This window comes from Harpegnathos saltator, unplaced genomic scaffold (genome assembly GCF_003227715.2).
Source record: "Harpegnathos saltator strain DR-91 unplaced genomic scaffold, Hsal_v8.6 scaffold426, whole genome shotgun sequence".
NCBI classification, from domain to species: domain Eukaryota; kingdom Metazoa; phylum Arthropoda; class Insecta; order Hymenoptera; family Formicidae; genus Harpegnathos; species Harpegnathos saltator.
In genome coordinates, this window is record NW_020230235.1 from 119,398 (window position 1) to 142,046 (window position 22,649).

A 22,649-nucleotide genomic window follows, 5' to 3' on the forward strand; every position below is an offset into this window, starting at 1 on the left:
TGAAAAAGAGTAATATAATAAGATTTGTACATAAATAATTTACACAAAAAGCAGTGAAATCAGAACAAAAAGTCTTTACAAAAGAAAAAAGTGCCGAGTACATATAAAAAGAAATACCAAATCAAAAAATATCAAAAAGGATATCAATAACTTTAAATCTTGGGATGTATGCATCTGCAGCTTGGGATCACCGCAGCCACTCGTTCCTGCACATGCTCCAACAAAAAGTACCAAAATAAATAGTATATGTGGATTTAAGGAAACGCAAATGTTTCATTAATTTTGTTAAAAAAAATGCGATCAATATAATTAACCAAATACATAATTAACAAGTACATAATTTTGTTTATTAGCAAAGTGTCGCAAACGTTTCTGAACGATATGTGCTACATAATAGGTTTTTACGAAGTATACCGTAATTTAAATACTGTAATTTATTACATATTTATTATATTTATTAAACGGTGAAATATCTAGATAAGATACTGTGGAAAAACTTAACATCGAGATCAAAAACTCGGCGTGCCCTGAGCGTTGAAATGTATACATGTATATACGTATACATATATACATGAAATGTATAAATGTATACATGTATACATGTATATACGAGGATAGTCCCAGAAGTACCCGACCTAACAAAGAAAACAAAAAATTTGGGAAAAAATATCTTTATTTCTCTACATAGTCTCCTTTTAGCTCAATACACTTTTCCCAGCGATGTTCAATAGCTTCGATATTCTGTTCATAGTGGGAATCGTCGAGCTCCTCAAAATAGTCATTAACCGCAGAGTCTACCTCTTCATTGTTGACAAATCTTTTACCACCGAGCCATTTTTTCAAGTTTGGAAACAGAAAATAATCCGAGGGGGCTAAATCTGGCGAATAGGGTGCGTGAGGAAGCAATTCGAACTTTAGCTCATTGATTTTGGCCATCGCGATAACGGATTGTCTTAATGAAATAAAACTTTCTTTTTCGCCAAATGCGGCCGTTTTTTCTTGTTTTCATCACTCAAACGCTGCAATAAGTTCGCATAATACTCGCCGTTGATTGTTTTTCCTTTCTGAAAATAATCAATGAAAATTATCTCACGTACATCCCAAGAAACTGACGCCATGACCTTGCCTGCAGATGGAACTGTCTTCGCCTTCTTTGGAGCCGATTCTCCTCTTTCAGTCTATTGTTTTAACTGTTTTTCTTCGTCTCAGGTATGAAATGATGGACCTAAAACGTCACTCAATAAGTTCGTAGGATGACATATAAATGGCGCTACTATTGACAAATCCATATGATTTTTAGGAAGTACTAACCTTCAAATGATACGTGTCAAAATTTCATGACAATCGGACGTTTAGTTCACAAGTTACAGTGGTTTTAGTGACGCACGACGTCGGCTCGTTTTAGCAACGCGTCGACGATTCAGCGGGCTGTTTGGAGCTGTTTCAGCGCAATAAAAAGGATTTTTTGATGCAGTATGTGACAATGGATGAAACATGGATCTATCACTACACTCCAGAGTCAAATCGGCAGGGAAAGCTCCAGGGAAAGAGATTTGGCTCCAATGAAGAAGTGATTGCCGGAGCTGAAGCTTTGCTAAAATGAATCGACGTCCTGCGTCACTAAAACCACTGTCCGATTGTTATGAAATTTTGACATGTATCATTTGAAGGTTAGTACTTCCTAAAAATCATATGGATTTGTCAATAGTAGCGCGATTTATATGTCATCCTACGAACTTATTGAGTGACGTGTTATGTTTCATCCATGGTTATGAATCGACGCAAAAACTCGGCTTTATTGCTGTGAAACTTCGCCAAACACTCGATTGAAACATCCTCACGACGCTGTTTTTGTTCCACTGTGAGTAATCGCAGCACCCATCTTGCGCACAGCTTTCTCATGTCCAAATTTTCAGTAAATATGCGATGTACAGCACTTTTTGAAATGCCTACCATGTCTGCTAACTCGCGCACTTTCAGTCGACGGTCATCCAATACCATTTTGTGGATTTTCTTCACCATTTCTGGCGTGGTCACCTCATTTGGCCACTGACGACCACTGCGATGTTCGTCTTGGCAGCTCGTACGGCCTCGTTTAAACTCTGCCACCCAATATTTTACTGCTGTAAATAAAGAAGCAGACTCCCCCAGAGTAGAATCTAGCTCCGCTTTGATATTGGTTGGACTGAGGCCTTTCAAATGAAAGCATTGTATCACATAACGATGACCAATTTTTTCCATGTTTACAAATTCACTGAGAGCGTTCATTATTGATGGTTTCATCATTGATGACCAAACAAATACTAAACAACGTAGCATCGTCAAACTTCTAACTTAAGCTTTATAAGGTTGGTACTTTCCACCATAGTCATTCTTTTCAAATAACAACCGCCATCTACCAGGTATGTAAATATGAAACCGGAATTTTTGTATAGAAAATACACGTTTATTGTATAAAAATGATAAAAAATATTTTATTCGAAGTATTGACCATCGCTAGCTACACATTTTTCCCACTTGTCTGACAATTTGTGGATGCCACGCCAAAAAACTGTTGCTCTTTTGAGGTAAACCAGTCATCGAACCATTTTCGTCCATTTTCGTAAGAAGTGAAGCGCTGCTCAGCAAGTGCGTGTCCCATCGATGCAAATAAGTAATAATCGGACGGAGCCAAATCTGGTGAGTAAGCCGCATGCGAAAGTATTTCCCAACTAAACGCCTCAATCGTTTCCTTGACCAGTTTTGCTGTATGTGATAGGTGCATTATCATGAAGCAAAATCACTTTGTGTTGCCTTTTTTTATATTTTGGTCGTTTTTCACGCAAAGCTTGATTCAAATCGATCATTTGTTGTCGGTAGCGTTCGGTATGAGCGGTTTCGCCAGGTTTTAGCAGCTCATAATAAATCACACCCTTCTGATCCCACCAAACACAGAGCATTGTCTTCCGTCCATAGCGATTTGGCCTTGCAGTCGATATTGATGGTTCGCCTGGAGTTACCTATGATCTTTTACGCTTAGGATTCTCAAAACATATCCACTTTTCATCGCCAGTCACAATTCGATGGAGACTTTCTTTTGTACCTGGCGAGCAGCATTTCGCAAGTGGTTTTTCGATTTTCCTGTCGTTTTTCATTCAGTTCATGTGGTACCCATTTTCCTATCTTCTGGATCTTTCCCATGGCTTTCAAACGTATGGAGACGGCTTCTCGTGTCACATTTAATTGATCCACGAGTTGTTATTGCGTTTGAGAGTCATCCTCATCCAACAATGCTTGCAATTCGCTGTCTTCAAACTTTTTCGGTGGTCTTCCACGTTCTCCGTTTCTCACGTCAAAATCACCACGTTTGAATTTTTTAAACCACTCAAAGCACTGTGATTTACCAAGAGCATGCTCACCGTAAGCTTCGACAAGCATTCGATGCGATTCTGCAGCAGTTTTCTTCAAATGGTAACAGAAAATCAATGCTGTCCGCAAATCGTAGCTTCCAGGCACAAAATTCGACATGTTCAACGCTATTACAAACTATGCTGTTGTATGAAACTTGTATTGTTGTGAGTTGCAAATCTTTTTCAGATGTCAACAAATGGAAATGGCGCCAATGACGCGGTTTGACGGTAACTACATTGACAGCTAGGGCCATCTATGGGCAAATTCCGGTTTCATATTTACAGACCTGGTACGTGCACTCCCAGACAGCACACGGATGTCCACTGGACATCCGTTATATGTCCATTTGTTTACAAAAGACGTCCATAGGACGTACGTTTGTCACAACTTCAGACATAGGACGTCCGATGGACGTACATCGGGCGTTCTACAGGTCTGTTGTCCAATAAGGACATCTTTGTTACATCCAATTTATGTCCACGGACATAAATCGGACATACGGACATAAATTGGACATGAAACGTACATCCATTGGATGTCCGGTGCTGTCTGGGCTGTAAGTCAAAATATTTTAGTTCAAAGTACGAAATCGTGGAAAACTATCACGTCCAAAAATTCGTCATCAAAATGTCCAGTTCCATTAAACCTGTATAGGTGGCGACTGTGAACATGCTTATCGCTCAGTGCTGAGCCCATGGTGTAATAAGAAAGGTGAACCATTCCCGAGGATGCGCAGTGGTTCAAAATGGCGTCTGCTCTTTAACCAATCAGGATTTACCCACAAATGCTAAAAAGCAAGATGGCTTCTTTCATGCGTGCCTGTTAGGTTATTGGCATTGTATGATATTTTTATTTAGTTTGGTGAAACAATGCCATCGTGTAGTGTTAAGTACTGCACTAGTCGTACGTCTTACAACAAAGTAAAAAATGTCGGTAAAGTCGTCGATAAGTTGAGTGCTCGGGCGGCCGGCCGCCGAGAGCTGGCGCACAATAGCGTGCCAGAGAGGGGAACCTCCATTTCCCCTCTCGCGGAACGAATCGATGCAACACAGTGTACGTATATGCATTTGGGAAACAGTGAAAAATCGGTATTGCGCGCTGACTTCGTGCGTGCCGCAACATATAAGCAACTCGAAAAAAACGTCCGACGAAAGCGTTACGACGTTACGCATGATAACGCGAATAATCAGCTAACAAATATAAATAATAATCCATATCGCGAGCAAAAGGTGATGGTAAAGGAAGTGGAATGCATAAATCACCTGCTTCGTAATATGTGCAGGAAGCTGAGAATCGTATCACAAACGACTCAGCCGAAAATGCAAAGAAAACGTGGCTTTGCGCAAATACGAAATGTTGTAGAAAACAACATTGTAAATATGCGAAGAGAATTGAGAAAAGCAGTCGCTATACGAAATAAAGAAGGGCGACCTCATTATTACAAGGTTATAGAATTACAAAAAGATATTTTAAATATTCCTAGCCATATTTATGGTGAGCATAAACGATCTAAAGAACGCGGTCGTACATGCACAGATGACCGCGACGAAATAGAGAAAAGTTATGTACCATTTTTAAAGTTGCACGGTCTGTAAGCGAAAATAGAAGATGCTTGCAGATTTATAAGCGCTCATTCCGATAGCTTGTTATGCAATGTAACAAATAATCGTGCAGAATCGTTCAATTCGATAATCTGCGAGGACATCGGTGGAAAGCACATTCATTTTGATGAACGAGGCTCTTACAATGTCAGGATTGCAGCATCAGTATATACGCAACAAGTTCTAACGCAAGTGCATAAAGACATGTGCAAAAGTGTCCCTCCCGTTGTCGAGAAATTGGGAAAAGGATGACAGATCAAAGTTGTGAAAAACAGAGAATCTCGACTAGTAGACGGAAGATAAAAAATTAAAACGCGTGTCGGGAGCAAATCGTTATTACGGCCCGCAATCGCAAAAACCAGATCTTCCATTTGAAGTATACGAGCAATTTCGAAAAAATCATTTGGAAAAGTTATTCGAAAATAGTAGAGGCAGAGAGAAAGTTGAATGCAATAAGAGAGGTCAAAATGAATCCGAATTATGGCATTCATTGAGACGTGAAATGTTGACGGCATCCAATTTTGGAACCGTGTGCCGCATGAGACCAACAACGTCTTGCGCAGGGACTGTAAAAAATATTTTGTTTCCTCCGTTTATCGACACCGTAGCCATGAAATATGGTCGTGAAAACGAAGAGAACGCAAGGAAAGAATTGAGCGCAAAGCTGAATAAAGTAATAAAAATTTGCGGATTATTCATTGATGATGAAAATCCATGCTTAGATGCTTCTCCTGACGGACTCATTGAAAAAGATGGTCTCGTCGAAATCAAATGTCCTTTGTCAGCTGAGCATTTAACAGCAGACGAGGCTATAAAGACATTGCCTCAATTGAGAGGCATTTTTGATAGAAAATCCTGATGAAATGAATCGGAATCACCGATATTTTTATCAGATTCAAGGGCATTGAATATAACGCAGCGAGATTACTGCATTTTTGTTATATGGACGCCAAAACGTTTTAAAACGTTACGTATTAACAAAGACGTTGCTTGTTGGAAAAATAAAATGCTGCCCTATTTGACACGCTTCTATAATGAATGCATGCTTCTGAAAATCTTGGACAACCGCCATAATAGGCATATGCCAATTAGAGATCCAAGATATATAATGGAAGCTAAAGAACAAGCATGCAAAAAATTTACTAGTCGAAAAACTAACCGATGAGATATAAAAAGAGAAAGCATCCAAAAGAGCAAACGATTAAAATCAAATGTTTTGCAAACTATTGCTTCTCTAGATTTGGAGCAAGATGACGATTGTGTCATTGTTAGTTACTCAAATGACAAATGAGACCTAACAACAGATAATGTGGTGAGACGAAAAAATTCTGGGTGACATGATTGCTCCTATTTCTTTCGTGAAAGAAAATGTCTTGCCTAGATGCAGCAAGTTAAACGACGAATCGTTGGATCGATTTTTACGCGTCATAAGAGAAATTTCTGCATTTGAAACATAAAGTGTGCTATATTTAGAATTACCTCATATAATCGGAGCTAGTCAGAACAATAAGAGCTTACAGATCATTGAAGGTAATTGCAGTGATCATTGGCGATGTATTTTCCTCGATGGCACCAAACTTTGCGTGTACGACAGTTTACCTAACTGTATGTACGATAAGTTGGTAGCTAAAGAGAAAAATTATATTCATCGCCGTTATCCGCAAATAAGCGAAAGTAACATCATTTTTGAAAATGTTGATACACAACCGGATTTCACGTCTTGTGGAATTTATGCTGCAGCTTTCGCTACAACTATAACATTAGGCGGAAATCCTTGCGATGAAAAATACTCCAAGGATGTATTATGCATGAGACAACACTTTTACAAAATTATAGAAGGCAATAGACTGTTGCCTTTTCCAAGGCGAGAAAAAATTATTCTTAAAAAAAATCTCGAATAAATATCTTCGAGAGAAAAGATGCCTTGATGCAATGTTTACAAAAGTCGGGGAGACGAAAAAAAATATATTGGTTGCGTTCTCACGGGAATGGGCGATAGAGGAGCCCATTCTATATTCTCTTTTATATAATATTGTCGTGATATATTTTATTAATATTTGTAAATTTATATGTATCATATTAAATTATACAAATATATAAATGATTATGTAATATGGCTAAGCGTTTGCATGATATACTTTTTATTAGCCTTTTACTTATATCGATTCGAAAAACGAATCGTATCGAAGAACGAATACGTATAAATTATACGTATAGTTTACATAAAACAACTTTTGTAAATATATTATTTGCATGTTGAATACATGCAAATTCCTCTGAGAATACATGCACCGAAAGAAACACAGCGAAAACAGTGTGAACCATATTATGGAATTGTATTCTAAATATGTGTGACAAAAATAGATATCTATGTGCTGTTAAATCGTTTGTATACTTGTACAGGACGATAAAACACTAAAACTTCAAGATATAATGTCTCAACACATATTGGGTGAGTGCAAAAGTTCGTGCGGAGTTTGTGAGTAAAAGTCACACAGTGATTAGGCAAACAAAAATCTTTATTCAATCAATGATATATTCTCCATCGTTTTCTATAATCTTTTCCCAACGTTCTGGCAGCATACGGATGCCGCGATCATAAAAACTGCGCGGTTTAGATTCGAAGAACGAAGAGACGCCGTTTTTTAAGGCCTCCAAAGAGTCAAAGTTTTTTCCATTTAAATAATTTTGCAATAACCGGAACAAGTGATAGTCAGATGGTGCGATATCAGGAGAATACGGTGGATGCGTTAAGACATCCCATTTCAGGCTCTTCAGTTTGCGCAGCGTCTTTTTCGAAACGTGTGGTCTGGCGTTGTCGTGATGAAAGACGACTCCCTTGCGATTTGACAAAATCGGACGTTTCTCTTTTATTTCTCGATTCAGATTGGTTAATTGGCGACAGTACTTGTCCGAATCAATCGTTTCGCCAGCGGGGAGAAGCTCGAAATAGATTATGCCCTTGCAATCCCACCAAACAGAGAGCATCACCTTCATCGGGTGCAAACTGGCCTTTGGCATTACGTCAGCATGCTCACCTGATTGTTTCCATGTCCGTTTGCGCTGAACATTGTTGTAGAGGACCCATTTCTCATCGCCCGTCACTAGTCGATCCAAAAACGACTCGTTATTGAGCCGCCCGAGTAAAGAAACGGCTGCAGAAATTCGCTTGATTTTGTTCTTCTCGGTCAGCAAATAGGGCATATATCGAGCTTCAAATCGAATCCCATCTTTTTTAAACGCCGAAAAGCGGTTGATCGGTCAACGTTTAGTGCTGTAGCAACTTCTTCTGTTGAAATTCGCGGATTATTGAACACTAAAGTACGCAAAACATCGTCATCAATGTCAGAAGGTCGACCAGAGCGTGGCTCGTCTTCAAGGTTAAATTCTCCGCGCCGAAATTTAGCAAACCATTTTTCCACAGTTCGTTTAGCTGGTGCTTCATCCTGATAAACATCCTGAATGTTTTTTTACGGCTGCGGCAACGTTTATTCCCTTCCGAAACTCGTAAAGCATAACATGCCGTAAATGCACCTTATCGATACTCATTTTTAAAGTGATATTTCTCGAAGCAGTTTGTATGAAAACAAATGATTTTTTTTTTAATAATAGCTGAAGTCGTCACCTTTCTAACGTTATATAATATGTAGATGGAAGTATTAATGACAACACTTTACGACGCTTATAACTCCATCTATTGAAACTCCGTACGAACTTTTGCACTCACCCAATAGAATACAATGTAAAAGGCTTTCTACTTTTCATTGCGATTTTTATGTGTTCTAAATGATTACTTTATACAGGGTGTTTGATACCTGATCATGCAGACGAAAGTTGGAGATAGATTGGGTGTAGCCGAGAAGAAAAGTCATATACCATAATGTCAAATTGGCAATATTTATCGAGTTATTAATTAAAACATGTGAGCCAACGAGCGCGTAGAGAGCAGAGGGCGGCCGCAGTAAGCACGTAGACATTTGATACAGGCGGAGTCAGTGAGTGGCGGCAGGCAAGCGCGCGCGGCGAGGGGCAACGTAAGCGACAAGAGGCGATCGCGCGCGACGAGGAGCGAGCGAGCTTTTTCTTTATAGGTTTTTCCTTATAGCTCGCTCGCTTCTCGTTGTTCGCGGTTTGACGGTAACTACATTGACAGCTAGAGCCATCTATGGGCAAATTCCGGTTTCATATTTACAGATCTGGTATACGTCAAGTCCGGTACTTCTGGGACTATCCTCGAACTGCTCAAAAGAATTATGGCATAGATAATTTATTGCTGAAAATTGACTAACTTTGACTGGCGATTACTTCAGGAAAAATTATTGTATACTAATGATTTTTGTTTCAAAATAAAGCTTGAGGTTTCTGCTTTAAGAATGTATCTCCATTTTTTGCATGCGATGTACCCCTACCCCGTAACCCCTGACATCTGAGGGCATGTTTGGTATACTGAAAATTGCAAAGTTTGACGGAATGCATGGACGTGGACAATTTTTTTCTGGGACGCTGTTTGCATCGTCATAAAGTTCAAATCTTCCCCTTCAATTTGAAAAAAAGGGAGTTGCTACAATTTTTTTTCGCGAAGTTACAGCTTTTCAGAAATCATACGGAGCCGTGGAAAATACGGAGAGTTCGTTTGCCGATGCTAGGACTGTTGGCTGTGGTCAAAACACGAGCCAGGAGCTGAAAAACATACGCGTGTGCTTGCGTGTGTATGTCAACAAACACTTTTGCCGTTGCTCCACTATGATTCCCAGTCATTTAATCCGCCGGCCGGTACTTGGCCCAGAGGTAAAAAACGATATTTTTGAAGGGCTATAACTTTGCGAAAAGAAGTTGTAGCGACTCCATTTTTTTTTTCAAATTGAAAGGGAAGATTTGAACTTTATGACGATGTAAACGGCGTCCCCGAAAAAAAATTGTCCACGTCCGTGCATTCCGTTAAACTTTGCAATTTTCAGTATACCAAACATGCCCTCAGATGTCAGGGGCTACAGGGGTCGGAGTGCATCGCATGCAAAAAATGGAAATACATTCTTAAAGCAGAAATTTCAAGCTTCATTTTGAAAAAAAAATCATTAGTTTTTCACTACAATAATTTTTCGCGAAGTAATCGCCAGTCAAGTTGGCCAATTTTCGGCAATAAATTACCTATGCCATAATTCTTTTGGGCAGTGTATATACATGTATATATATTTCAACGCTCAGGGCATGCCGAGTTTTTGACCTCGATGTTAAGTTTTTCTTCAGTATCTTATTTAGATATTTCACCGTTTAATAAATATAATATAATAAATATATAATAAATTACAGTATCAAGAGGCACACCGTGCCTATTATACGCGAAACTGCGAGTTGAAACGAGGTGAGATATTCATATCTCAGTAATGACTGAACCGATTGACGTTTTTTAGTCCCAATCGATTCAGTCTTAAAAAATAGAAAGAAAAGTGTCCTAGTGTTTTTTGTGTACGTTGTCTCCAAGTATATATATTTTAAGACAAAATCCAAATTACGGAAAATTATGATTTAGTAAGAAAGGAAGAAAGAAACGCTAGACCGCCGAGGAGAGGGGATTTGTGCATCTCGTTTTTCCGACACCAGAGGCGTTACGAGCGCGCTGAAGAAGCAAAGAGCAGCGAGTGCGAGTGAGCAAGCGATAGAGAGTAAGAGAGAGAATATTTTTTGCTAGAATACAGGAGGTGAAAATGTATGACAGAGAGAAAGAGAGCGAGAGCGAGCGAGAGAGAGAGAGAGAGAGAGAGAGAGAGAGAGAACGGCAGAGAGAACGGGAGAGAGAACAGGAGAGAGAACGGGAGAGAGAACGCGAGAGAGAACGCGAGAGAGAACGGGAAAGAAAATGGGAAAGAGAACGGGAGAGAGAACGTGAGAGAGAACGGGAGAGAGAACGGGAGAGAGAACGGCAAAGAGGACAGGAGAGAGAACGGGAGAGAGAACGTGAGAGAGAACGGGAGAGAGAGAGGGAGGGTGGGAACAGGCGAGAAAGAGAACGAGCGAGAGGGGTGAAAGAGAGAGGCATAAAAAGGTGAGGATGTTGGTATGCGTTGGTATGTTATGACGCACGTCATTTGATTGCCGATCAGCTGATGCTGAGCAGACGATGTGATGAGCTATGCCATCGAAAAATCAATACCGGTATTTATTGACTCGTCGTCCAGGGTAATCGCCTTTCAATTATAAGGACGGCTTGATACAATTTATAAGTGGTGCAGGTATTACGCGATTTAGCTGGTTAATTAATAAGTATAAATGAATAACATTTATATATTAATGATGTATGTACGTGACGTATATATAAAATAATAATGTAACATAGTATTAGGTGCGCAACTAAGTTCCCGCTGTTTTTCAAGAGATTGCTCCAGTATAGGGAGGAAGGACCTGGACATCCCAGTCCTGGACGATACCATGGAGGACCTGAGGGAAACCCCTCCCCCCATGGTGAGAACGATAGGGGCGGAGAAGGAACTCGACGCTGCTATGGGGGTCCAGCTCCTAGACTGCGGCTGCAAGGCGGAGGTCGACCGGCTCAGAGCCGTGGTCGACCGCCTTGCGGCCGCCGGGCAACGTACTGATGGAGCGAGGAGCTTCGCAAGCTCAGATGCTCCACCAGTAGCTCCACGCAGCCAGGAGGCTGCTAACACGGGCCCGGCGGGATGATGGGGATGTCACGGGGACAAAAAGGGAATATTTCCGGGCGAGGAAGGCCCTGAAAATCGCCATCGCCGAGGCAAAGCGAGCGGCCTGGGAGCAACTGATGAGCTCCCTGGACGACGATCCGTGGGGGCGCCCTTACAAAAGGGTGACCGGGAAGGTCCGCCCTTGGGCGCCCCCACCGACCGAGCAGATGGACCACCAGGCCCTCGACGGGCTCCTGGATGCCCTCTTCCCGAGGGCAGAAGGGGGTCCACCCGTTATCCCTCCCCCAGAAATGGGGGAGGGAGATTGGGACGAGGGCTTGGAGGTCAGTCCAGAGGAGCTCAACAGGGCTAGGAAGAGGCTCGAGGTCAGGGGTAAAGCCCCTGGCCCCGACGGAATTCCTGGCCGCGCCTGGGCCCTCGCACTCGGCGAGGGAAACCTATTCGCAACCACGCGCAGGGTTTTGAGCGGGTGCCTCAGGGAGGGGATATTCCCCCCAGAGTAGAGGAGGGCTAAGTTGGTCCTCCTCCCCAAGGAGGGCAAAGCACCCGGTAGTGCGTCAGCCTACAGGCCGATATGCCTGCTGGACGAGGCGGGCAAGTTGCTCGAACGCATCATTGCCGACCGCCTAGTCCAGCACCTGTCTTCGAAGGGGCCGAACCTCCACGGCCGCCAGTTTGGGTTCAGGCCCGGGAGATCAACGCTGGGCGCAGTCTAGTGTCTCCGGGGCCTGACCCAGGCGGTCGTGGAGAGGAACAGCGGGGTGTTGCTTGCCGTTTCCTTAGACATAAGGAACGCATTCAACACCCTGCCGTGGCCGGAGATAGGACGGGCGCTTGTGTATCACGGCGTGCCCGCCTATCTCCGGCGCATCCTTTCGGCCTACTTCGGGGGCAGGGACCTCGCCTTCCCAGTGGAGGGCGGGGTCCAGGGCCGGCGCACCATGGAGCGCGGTGTTCCGCAGGGGTCCGTCCTGGGCCCCCTGCTCTGGAACATCGCGTTCGACCGGGTGCTGGCAACTCTGCTCCCCCCAGGCTGCCACGTCATCTGCTACGCAGATGACACCTTAGTGGCGGCCGGGGGGGAGAACTGGGGGGAAGCCCTCCTCCGCGCGGAGGCGGCACTGGCATCGGTGGTGAGCCATAAAGGACCTGGGTCTCTCGGTGGCGCCCCAGAAGACCGAAGCCGTATATTTTTACGGCCGAGGTCGAGGGGCGCCCCTGGAGACACAGGTCCTTGTGGATGGCGTCCACGTCGGGCCGACGATAAAGTATCTCGGCCTGACGTTGGAGTTTCGGGCCCCACTTTGGGAACCTGGCCCCACGAGTGTGCAAGACGGGTCTGGCTGTCGCCAGCCTGATGCGCGCCCAGGGGAGTCCGGGATGGATGGCACTCCGCCTGTATGTCACGCCCGTGCTCTCGATCGCCTTATACGGGGCGCCCAGCCTCTTGGTCCGCCGGAGGGGAAAACGCTCCCTCCGGCAGGCCTTGAGGCCAATATTGATGAGGGCGATTCGAGGGTATCGGACCGTGTCATACATGGCGGCGACCACTCTGGCCGGCATCCCTCCCGTGGAGCTCCTCGCTGACGAGAGGCATATCCTCTATTGGCGAGTGAAGGAGCTCCGCGCGGAGGGGACGCTAAGGGCCAGGGACATGAAGGGCCTGAAACTCCAGGCCAGGGACCGAACACTTCGGAAGTGGGCGGACGAGTTGTCCGACCCGAAAGTGTCCGGTCCGGTCCGGCCGCGGCTGTCCGCCCTTGCCTGTCTGAAGTGACAGGCAGGAGGGGACGTGGAATGACTTTCCACGTCCCCTCCTGCCTGGTGCAGATGCTGACCGGGCATGGTTGCTTCGGTCGGTATCTGCACCAAATAAGAAAGGAGCCCACCACTCGATGCCATCACTGCCCCATTCTCGAGGACACGGCGCATCACACCCTGTCCGCATGCTCGGCATGGGACGGGGAGCGCCATGTCCTTGAGGGGGCGGTGAGGTGCCGAATGCGGGGGAGCTCTCGCTCCCGCGCATGGTCAAGGCCATGTGCGGGAGCAAGGAGGCGAGGGACGCAGCGGCCTCCTTCTGCAGAGAGGTCATCTCGCAGAAGGAGGCCGCGGAGTGGGGACGTCGACCGGGAGTGCGTCGCAAGAGGCGACGTTCCAGTCGACGCTCCCCAGGAGGAGGAATCGGCAGCGGACCCGAGGTGGCGTCGGCCGAGGAGGACTCGCCCGTCGATAGCGACGGGTCGGGGACTCCTCGGCCGCCTCGGGCCCGCCACCGTCCGCGCGGGGGAGGGGACTAGGGTCCCCTGGTCCCCCCGCGCGTTCGGATAGGTAGGGCAAAGGGGGGGCGGTGTCCTGGTTGAGGCCGGGTCCGCTCCCCCCAAAGCCCTCCCTCCCTTGACTGACAAGGAGGGGGGGCAAAGGAGGAGGGGTGGGTGTCCCCTTCCTCCTAATAGGTGTGACTAGAAGGCCAACCGGTGGGGCAACCCACCGGGGACCGCGCCCTGGACTCCCTCAGTGGGACAGGGCGCGGTACATAGATGGCGTGATGCTCCCGGAGAGCCCTGGGGCCGGGGGGTTGGGGAGGGAATGCGAGAGCAGTTCCCCTAACTCCCCACCCAACGGCCCGACAGGTAGACATCCCGCAGGGGTTTTAGTCGGTAAGAGTCCGACATAACCCCCTCCCTCCCCAAGGGGAGGGGGTATCCATGATGGATTTCCGCTGCGTTACCAAAAAAAAAAAAAAAGAGATGGCTCCAGTAGTAAGTGCTGGTCGATTGTGACATAACCAAAACGTCATGAACCAAGCTTAGACATATGGTAAACAAACCGCTTTGACACATTAGTGATTTTGTTTTTGCGTCATATACTTTTGGTTGTGTGAAAATGTCTGATTTTGTGCCAAATAATCGTCATTTGCGGGAAGTGTTGCTTTTCTTCTTTCATTCGAAGAAAACGGCGGCTGAAGCGCATCGAGAACTCCAAAAAGTTTACGGAGATGCTGCTCTAAGTGAAACAACGTGCCGTGATTGGTTCCGTCGCTTCAAAGACGGTGATTTCGATGTTGACGACCGTTCGCGTGAAAGAAGGCCAAAAACCTTCGAAGACGCTGAATTGGAGGCATTGCTCGATGAGGATCCGTGCCAAACGCAAAAAGAGCTTGCTTCAGCATTAAGAGTTACCCGCCAAGCCATTTCCAAGCGATTGCATGCGTTGGGAATGATTCAAAAACAAGGAACTTGAGTTCCTTATGATTTGAAGCCAAGAGACGTTGAGCGTCGTTTTTTCGCCTGTGAACAACTGCTCCAGCGGCAAAAAAGGAAGGGTTTTCTTCATCGCATCGTTACGGGTGATGAAAAATGGATTCATTACAGCAACCCAAAGAGAACAAAATCATGGGGACTGCCCGGTCATGCTTCTACGTCGTCGGCTCGGCCGAATATTCACGCTCCGTAGGTTTTGCTGTGTATTTGGTGGGACCAGGGCGGTGTTATTTATTATGAGCTGTTGAAACCGAACGAAACCATCACTGGGGAACGGTATCGAACTCAATTGATGCGATTGAGCCGAGCACTGCGCGAAAAGCGGCCACAATACGAGCAGAGGCAGGAAAAAGTGATTCTACAGCATGACAACGCTCGACCTCACGTTGCCAAACCCGTTAAAACCTACTTAGAAACGCTCAAATGGGAAGTCCTACCCCACCCGCCATATTCCCCAGATATTGCGCCGTCCGATTATTACTTGTTCCGTTCGATGGCACATGATCTGGCTAATCAGCAGTTCCGCTCATATGAAGACATCTCAAAATGGCTTGATTCGTGGATAGCCTCAAAAGACGAACACTTCTACCGTGACGGTATTCGAGCTCTGCCAGAAAGATGGGAAAAAGTTGTCGCTAGCGATGGGCAATATTTTGAATGATTCATTTGTAACCATTTTTTCACAATAAAGTTGCATTTTCATCAAAAAAACAGCGAGAACTTAGTTGCGCACCTAATATAAGACAATATAATATAACGTATATCATAATTCAAATTCAAATTTTTTTTAAAGGTATATATATGTACATAACAAGTTTTTACAAGTAAAACTTAAAGATAACACATAAGATTTTACAAGTAAAACTTATATAAAACTTACCTTTTTAAATAAAAAGGTAAAAAAAGGCGTCAAGTATAAGTGCAACACATATTGTGTTATTTTTAGAAATATCAAACTCAAATCATTTTTTTAATGTATATATATATATGTGTACATAAATTTTACAAGTAAAATGTATAACTATAATAAAACTCTGCAACACTATTTTACTGTACCAAAGAAGTGATATATTAGAACAGTAGTGCCAACTGAGAAGCCTAACATATATATATATATATATGATTATTGTATACTTCATAAAAATAAAACTTATACAAAAAAAGTGATATATTAAAACAGTAGCGCCAATTGAGAAATCGTATACTTAATATTTTTAGAAATCTCAAATTCAAATTATTTCCTTTTTTTAAGATGTATATTATGTACATAACATAAGTTTTTACAAGTACAAATGATATCATGTTATAACAATTTTACACGTTTATTAGTAATGTCCAATATTTAATTTATCATTATTTATTATAACACTGAGTTATATGATTGTTTTACTTGTTATTATAATGTACTTAACATTACTTTCTACAAGTAAAAATGATATCGTGTTATAAAATTTTAACACGTTTATTAATAGTGTTCAATATTTAAAAAAGATATCTTTTTAAAGGTTTACTATTATTACAAATTCAAATTATTTTTTTTAAATATATATGTGTACATAACATAAGTTTTTACAAGTAAAACTTATACAAAAGAAGTGATATATTAAAATAGTAACGCCAACTGAGAAATCATATACTTAATATTTTTAGAAATCTCAAATTCAAATTATTTCCTTTTTTTAAGATATATATTTATTATATACATAAGTTTTTACAAGTAAAAATGATATTTATTAGAACACTGAGTTATATGATTATTTTACTTGTTATTATAATGTACATAAATAAGTTTTTACAAGTAAACATTATATCGTGTTATAAAAATTTAACACGTTTATTAATAGTGTCCAATATTTTAAAACGATATCTTTTTACAGGTTATTATTATTCAAGAAAATTCAAGAAAAACTAACTACAAAAGATGTCAATAACATTAATTTTTACAAAATTTATCATTATTTATTAGAACACTGAGTTATATGATTTTTTTACTTGTTATTATAACAAATTAATTACTATAACATTGCAATAAATAATATTTAATATAAAAAATCTTGGCGCGGCTGCACCAAAAACTATTTCGAAGATGTATATACATAAAAGTCTAATTAAATATAAAATATTACACCGTATATATAGACAGAGAATTTACAAGTACATTTTATTATAATAAAAATGCTGTCATGTATGTATTAAACAAGTTTTAGTCCGACATTTTTTGGTGCAGCCGCGCCAAGATTTTTTGTATTAAATATTTTTTATTGCATTGTTATAATTAATTTGTTATAATAACATGTAAAAAAATCATATAACTCAGTGTTCTAATAAATAATGATAAATTTTGTAAAAATTAATGTTATTGACATCTTTTGTAGTTAGTTTTTCTTGAATTTTCTTGAATAATAATAACCTTTAAAAAGATATCTTTTTAAAATATTGGACACTATTAATAAACATGTTAAATTTTTATAACACGATATAATGTTTACTTGTAAAAACTTATTTATGTACATTATAATAACAAGTAAAATAATCATATAACTCAGTGTTCTAATAAATATCATTTTTACTTGTAAAAACTTATGTACATAATAAATATATATCTTAGAAAAAGGAAATAATTTGAATTTGAGATTTCTAAAAATATTAAGTATATGATTTCTCAGTTGGCGTTACTATTTTAATATATCACTTCTTTTGTATAAGTTTTACTTGTAGAAACTTATGTTATGTACACATATATACTTAAAAAAAATAATTTGAATTTGTAATAATAGTAAACCTTTAAAGAGATATCTTTTTTAAATATTGAACACTATTAATAAACGTGTTAAAATTTTATAACACGATATCATTTTTACTTGTAGAAAGTAATGTTAAGTACATTATAATAACAAGTAAAACAATCATATAACTTAGTGTTATAATAAATAATGATAAATTAAATATTGGACATTACTAATAAACGTGTAAAATTGTTATAACATGATATCATTTGTACTTGTAAATCTTATGTTATGTACATAATACATATCTTAAAATAAGGAAATAATTTGAATTTGAGATTTCTAAAAATATTAAGTATACGATTTCTCAGTTGGTGCTACTGTTTTAATATATAACTTTTTTTGTATAAGTTTTACTTTTAAAAACTTGTTATGTACACATACATACTTAAAAAAAATAATTTGAATATGAAATTTCTAAAAATAGCACAATACGTGTTGCGCTTGTACTTGGCGCCTTTTTTTTACCTTTTTGTTTAAAAAGGTTATAATAAATTTTACATGTAATCATTTTTACTTGTAAAAAGTTATGTTAAGTACATTATAATAACAAGTAAAACAATCATATAACTCAGTGTTATAATAAATAATGATAAATTAAATATTGGACACTACTAATAAACATGTAAAATTGTTATAACATATCATTTGTACTTGTAAAAACTTATATTATGTACATAATACATATCTTAAAATAGGGAAATAATTTGAATTTGAGATTTCTAAAAATATTAAGTATACGATTTCTCAATTGGCGCTACTGTTTTAATATATCACTTTTTTTGTATAAGTTTTACTTTTATTAAGTATACAATAATCATATATATATATATATATATGTTATTTAAATTACGGTATACTTCGTAAAAACATACTATGTAGCACATATCGTTCAGAAACGTTTGCGAGACTTTGATAATAAACAAAATTATGTACTTGTTAATTATATATTGGTTAATTATATTGGTTAATTATATATTTGGTTAATTATATTGATCGCATTTTTTTTTTAACAAAATTAATGAAACATTTGCGTTTTCTTAAATCCACATATACTATTTATTTTGATACTTTTTGTTGGAGTATGTGGAGGAACGAGTGGATAACTACGATGATCCCAAGCTGCAGATGCATACATCCCAATATTTAAAGTCATTGATATCCTTTTTGATATTTTTTGGTACTTCTTTTCATATGTATTCGGCGTTTTCTTTTCTTTTGTAAAGACTTTTTATTATGATTTCACTGCTTTTTGTGTAAATTATTTATGTACAAATCTTATCATATTACTCTTTTTCAGCAAAGAAAATGTATGCATTTTTGAATTTCGAGGCTAACTACATTTCCTTATTTTGGAATTATAGCTATATTCGACTGAGTTAACTACAATGCTGTCGATAATGCTAAATCGTGTGATAGAGAGTTATTACACGAACTCGTATACATCTTATATATAGCGATATTATAATAATATCATAAGAAAGTATAGAATGAATCATGTTAAATCTTTTCAATATTGCGCAAATTGTGAAAAGATGCAGGTATATTTTGTTTTCCTCGTGTTTATAAAAAGACGATGGGTCTATTTAAAACAATATACGTATATATATTCGAGGAGCTTTACAAGAATATGCAATGTTTACATTCTATTGGAATATTGCTCTAATCTTTTACCTTTCTATGATGAGTCATATACTAAAATAATTAATCCTAAAAAGATTAGAAAAGTTTATATGTAAGATAAAGGATTTAAGCTACGTTAGGTTACCCACATAGCATTAGATCTCCAAAGTATGTCCTAATTTGATCAAAATAGTCCTATTATAATCCAAATGAAAAAGTTATCTATAGAAGTACCTGAGGACATGTGCATTAGCCACAAATTACACAAGATATCTGCATAACATCTGTAGAATGTTCTAGTGTGTTAGTTGATGTTTACTGAAGAACAGCAATACACTGTTTTTTTATGGTGCAATATTTATTTGATCCATTCACATATAGTAATTAGTTTTTGTTTTCATTAATTAGATATTTAACATGTATTGTTTATGTCTGAACAGTTGTTATTCAGAAAGCACAAAGAATATAAAAAGTTAGTCTATATATTATTTGTCCTATAATCCTTTATAATAACATATAATACTTAGATAAATCATTTAATATCTTAATAGTCTAATATTTACTAAATATTTTATATTTTTATAAAACGTCTTTTTTTATTTTAAGAAATAGACTATATATTGTGTGATAGTTATATATATTGTAGAACAGATGATATATCTTATTCGTTATATGCAACACAAATAAACATTGTATTACATATTGTATTACACATACAATAAACATTGTATACACATTTCTCAAATAATAATAAACATTGTATTACACATTTCTCAAATAATAATAAATTAACTTTTTTATGCACACAGATAGACGCACATATTATTATTATATTACCCAGTACATATTTTGTATATTACATTTTACAATGGTATGGGCATTTTGTTCTTGGTACTTTGGAACGTAACCGATCATTTAGCATACCAATACGTTTCGGAAAATGTAGTTTTCTCATTGGATGATAGGCTATATTTTAAATTGCATTGAAACATATGTTCAAACCGTTATGAAATTTATTTATTTCTCTGGTCCGATTGTTTTAACCGAAAAATAAGTTAACGAACAGTTTAATTATATGTCTGTCTCCGTTTATTTCGAACAAAAAATAAAGATAGGCATATGATTTAATTGTTAGTCAATTTATCTTTCAGTTGGAACAACCGGGCCTATTTCGGTATTGCAAGGATAACTTCAGGATATAAAGAATTCATCGCGATATATCTTGTGGATGTCCTTAGCACCACTTTTGATATTTGGAAGATATTTTACGGATATTAGTAGGATCACATATTGTTATGTATACATATCCTCATGACATTCACGTATCACTTCTCTGGATATTTAATGAGCGGACATAGAGACGTCCTCAGTACATCCCATGTATATATTTCGGCCTTTTACGAATGTATTCCGGATATCACTAAATCCCTTGTGATACATCTATTGGACGTACCTAGGATCAAGTTTTGCTATGTGGATAGGTAAGGTAGGTTAGGTTAGGTTAGGTTAGATTTAGTTAATAAATGTATACATTACACTAATTCTAATCAGTCTGTTTAATTCTAATAATATCGACTTTAATATACAAGGTGAAGATTTAGTAGATATTCGCGTACGTTTCAAACTTGCGCACTTTTTACATGCACATGTGGTCATGAAACACACATTTGGCCACGGAGCAAGTTCATGTCGCTATATATCGTCGATATGACAGGTTTTATAACCTAAATAGTTCTTTGCTTAGCAATTAATATTTCACTTTATGAGGCAGAACAACTTTTTTTAGTCAAATTCTTTCGTTTCTTGCAAGAACGCGTCGACTGAGCATAAATTTATCAATATTGGAGGTAAGGTTTCTAAACTGTATAATTGGCAAAATTATACCTAGTTTTATTTAAAAAAAAATGAAAAGACCTTCCTTTATTCCCATAAAAACTATCTTCAAAAATCATTTTATTTGCCAAATAGTTAGTCTTCATGTCCCATTTAATATAAAAAAAGAGAAAAAAGAAAATTTCAAATCCATAACTCCAGTAGTTTCAAAGAAAATAGCTTGTAACAAATTATTTGGCTTACAAGGTATATAATTTATGCAATCTACTCATTTAAAGAATTCATATGTCAAGATATATACTTATAAATATATAATTAACAAGAAAATATATGCACATGTATTAACATTATGATATATTTTATATGATATATGATATATTAAACGAAAAAGTTCTGATTTTTTTGCGTCTCAATTTCTTAAAGTCAATTTTCTGAAATTAACTATATAAGAGTTGATCAGTTATTAATTCCTAGTCAATTAGCCTAGTCATAATACTTACGTTCCAGCTAGCATTTGTAACATTGTGATATACATGGCACAAGTTCCTACTATCTCTTTATATTCTTCGAGAATCATTTTGATCTACTGCTTTTTTGCGATCCGTAACGTGCATGTATCAAAGCTTGCCGATTGTCAATGTTAAATAGACACGCAATTGAATTTAAGTCGAGGTTAAATTAATCGTGATTATCCTCAGCAAAGAAAAACCTGAGAGCGGCCACTGGGCCGATTACACTGGGACGCTTTTTGCGCCGAATTCCGTCGCGCCCCCTAAGAAAATGTTTGCACACTATATCCAGAGAGAAACCTGAGAGCGGCCATCAACGAAGGTTCAGAAATTTTTTTGAATTCGACACGCCCCCTGAGAAAATAGACGTCAACTACGTCGATGTCGCTCGGTAACGAAGTTTGTCTGTAATAGTTTGGTTCATATCTGAGCTACTACAGAATATAGTAAAAGTTATATATATCATCAGGAAGAATCATCAGCAAACACAATATTACATATAATGTGCATGTTAGTTGTAATTTCCTATTCAACAATACAACTGTTATATAACACAAATGTTATATAATAGTTATGAACTAAGATCTTTATCAGTTTTCTTTCAGTATGTATAACAGTCAAGATATGATAAGCAAAATAATTATTCGATAGAATTGTAAATAAGATTATCGAATTTAAAATACCGTATACAAAAAAGTCATTTTCACAATCATGAATAATGCTTTTAAGGAAATATCATAAATGATAACAATATATAAGAAAAATAATATAAAAAACTAATGCACGTTACATGTAATATTGTGTTTGCTGGAATATTTCACGCACTACGTGAATTATTTCGCGTAATTAGGAAAGGAAATTATTTGGTAACTTTGGATATAAGAAATGAATAAATTAAATGGTTTCTTTTTATTTTTATATTTTCAATTTTTTATTTTCTTTTATGTGTGTGTGTGTTTGCATGCGTGCGTGTGTATAGGTTGTT

The 22,649-nt window shown here is 38.8% G+C and overlaps 1 protein-coding gene across 1 annotated transcript in view; it reads right to left on the bottom strand.

Annotated features, from left to right (window-relative positions):
• LOC105181441 (sugar transporter SWEET1) overlaps positions 1-21,950 on the bottom strand; it is a 94,463-nt gene extending 72,513 nt beyond the window's left edge. Inside the window, exon 1 of the mRNA XM_025301519.1 lies at positions 21,656-21,950. Within this exon, the coding sequence (XP_025157304.1) occupies positions 21,656-21,732 (77 nt within the window). The 5' untranslated portion in view covers positions 21,733-21,950. The remainder of the gene's footprint in view (positions 1-21,655) is intronic.
• Positions 21,951-22,649: the final 699 nt, after the last annotated feature.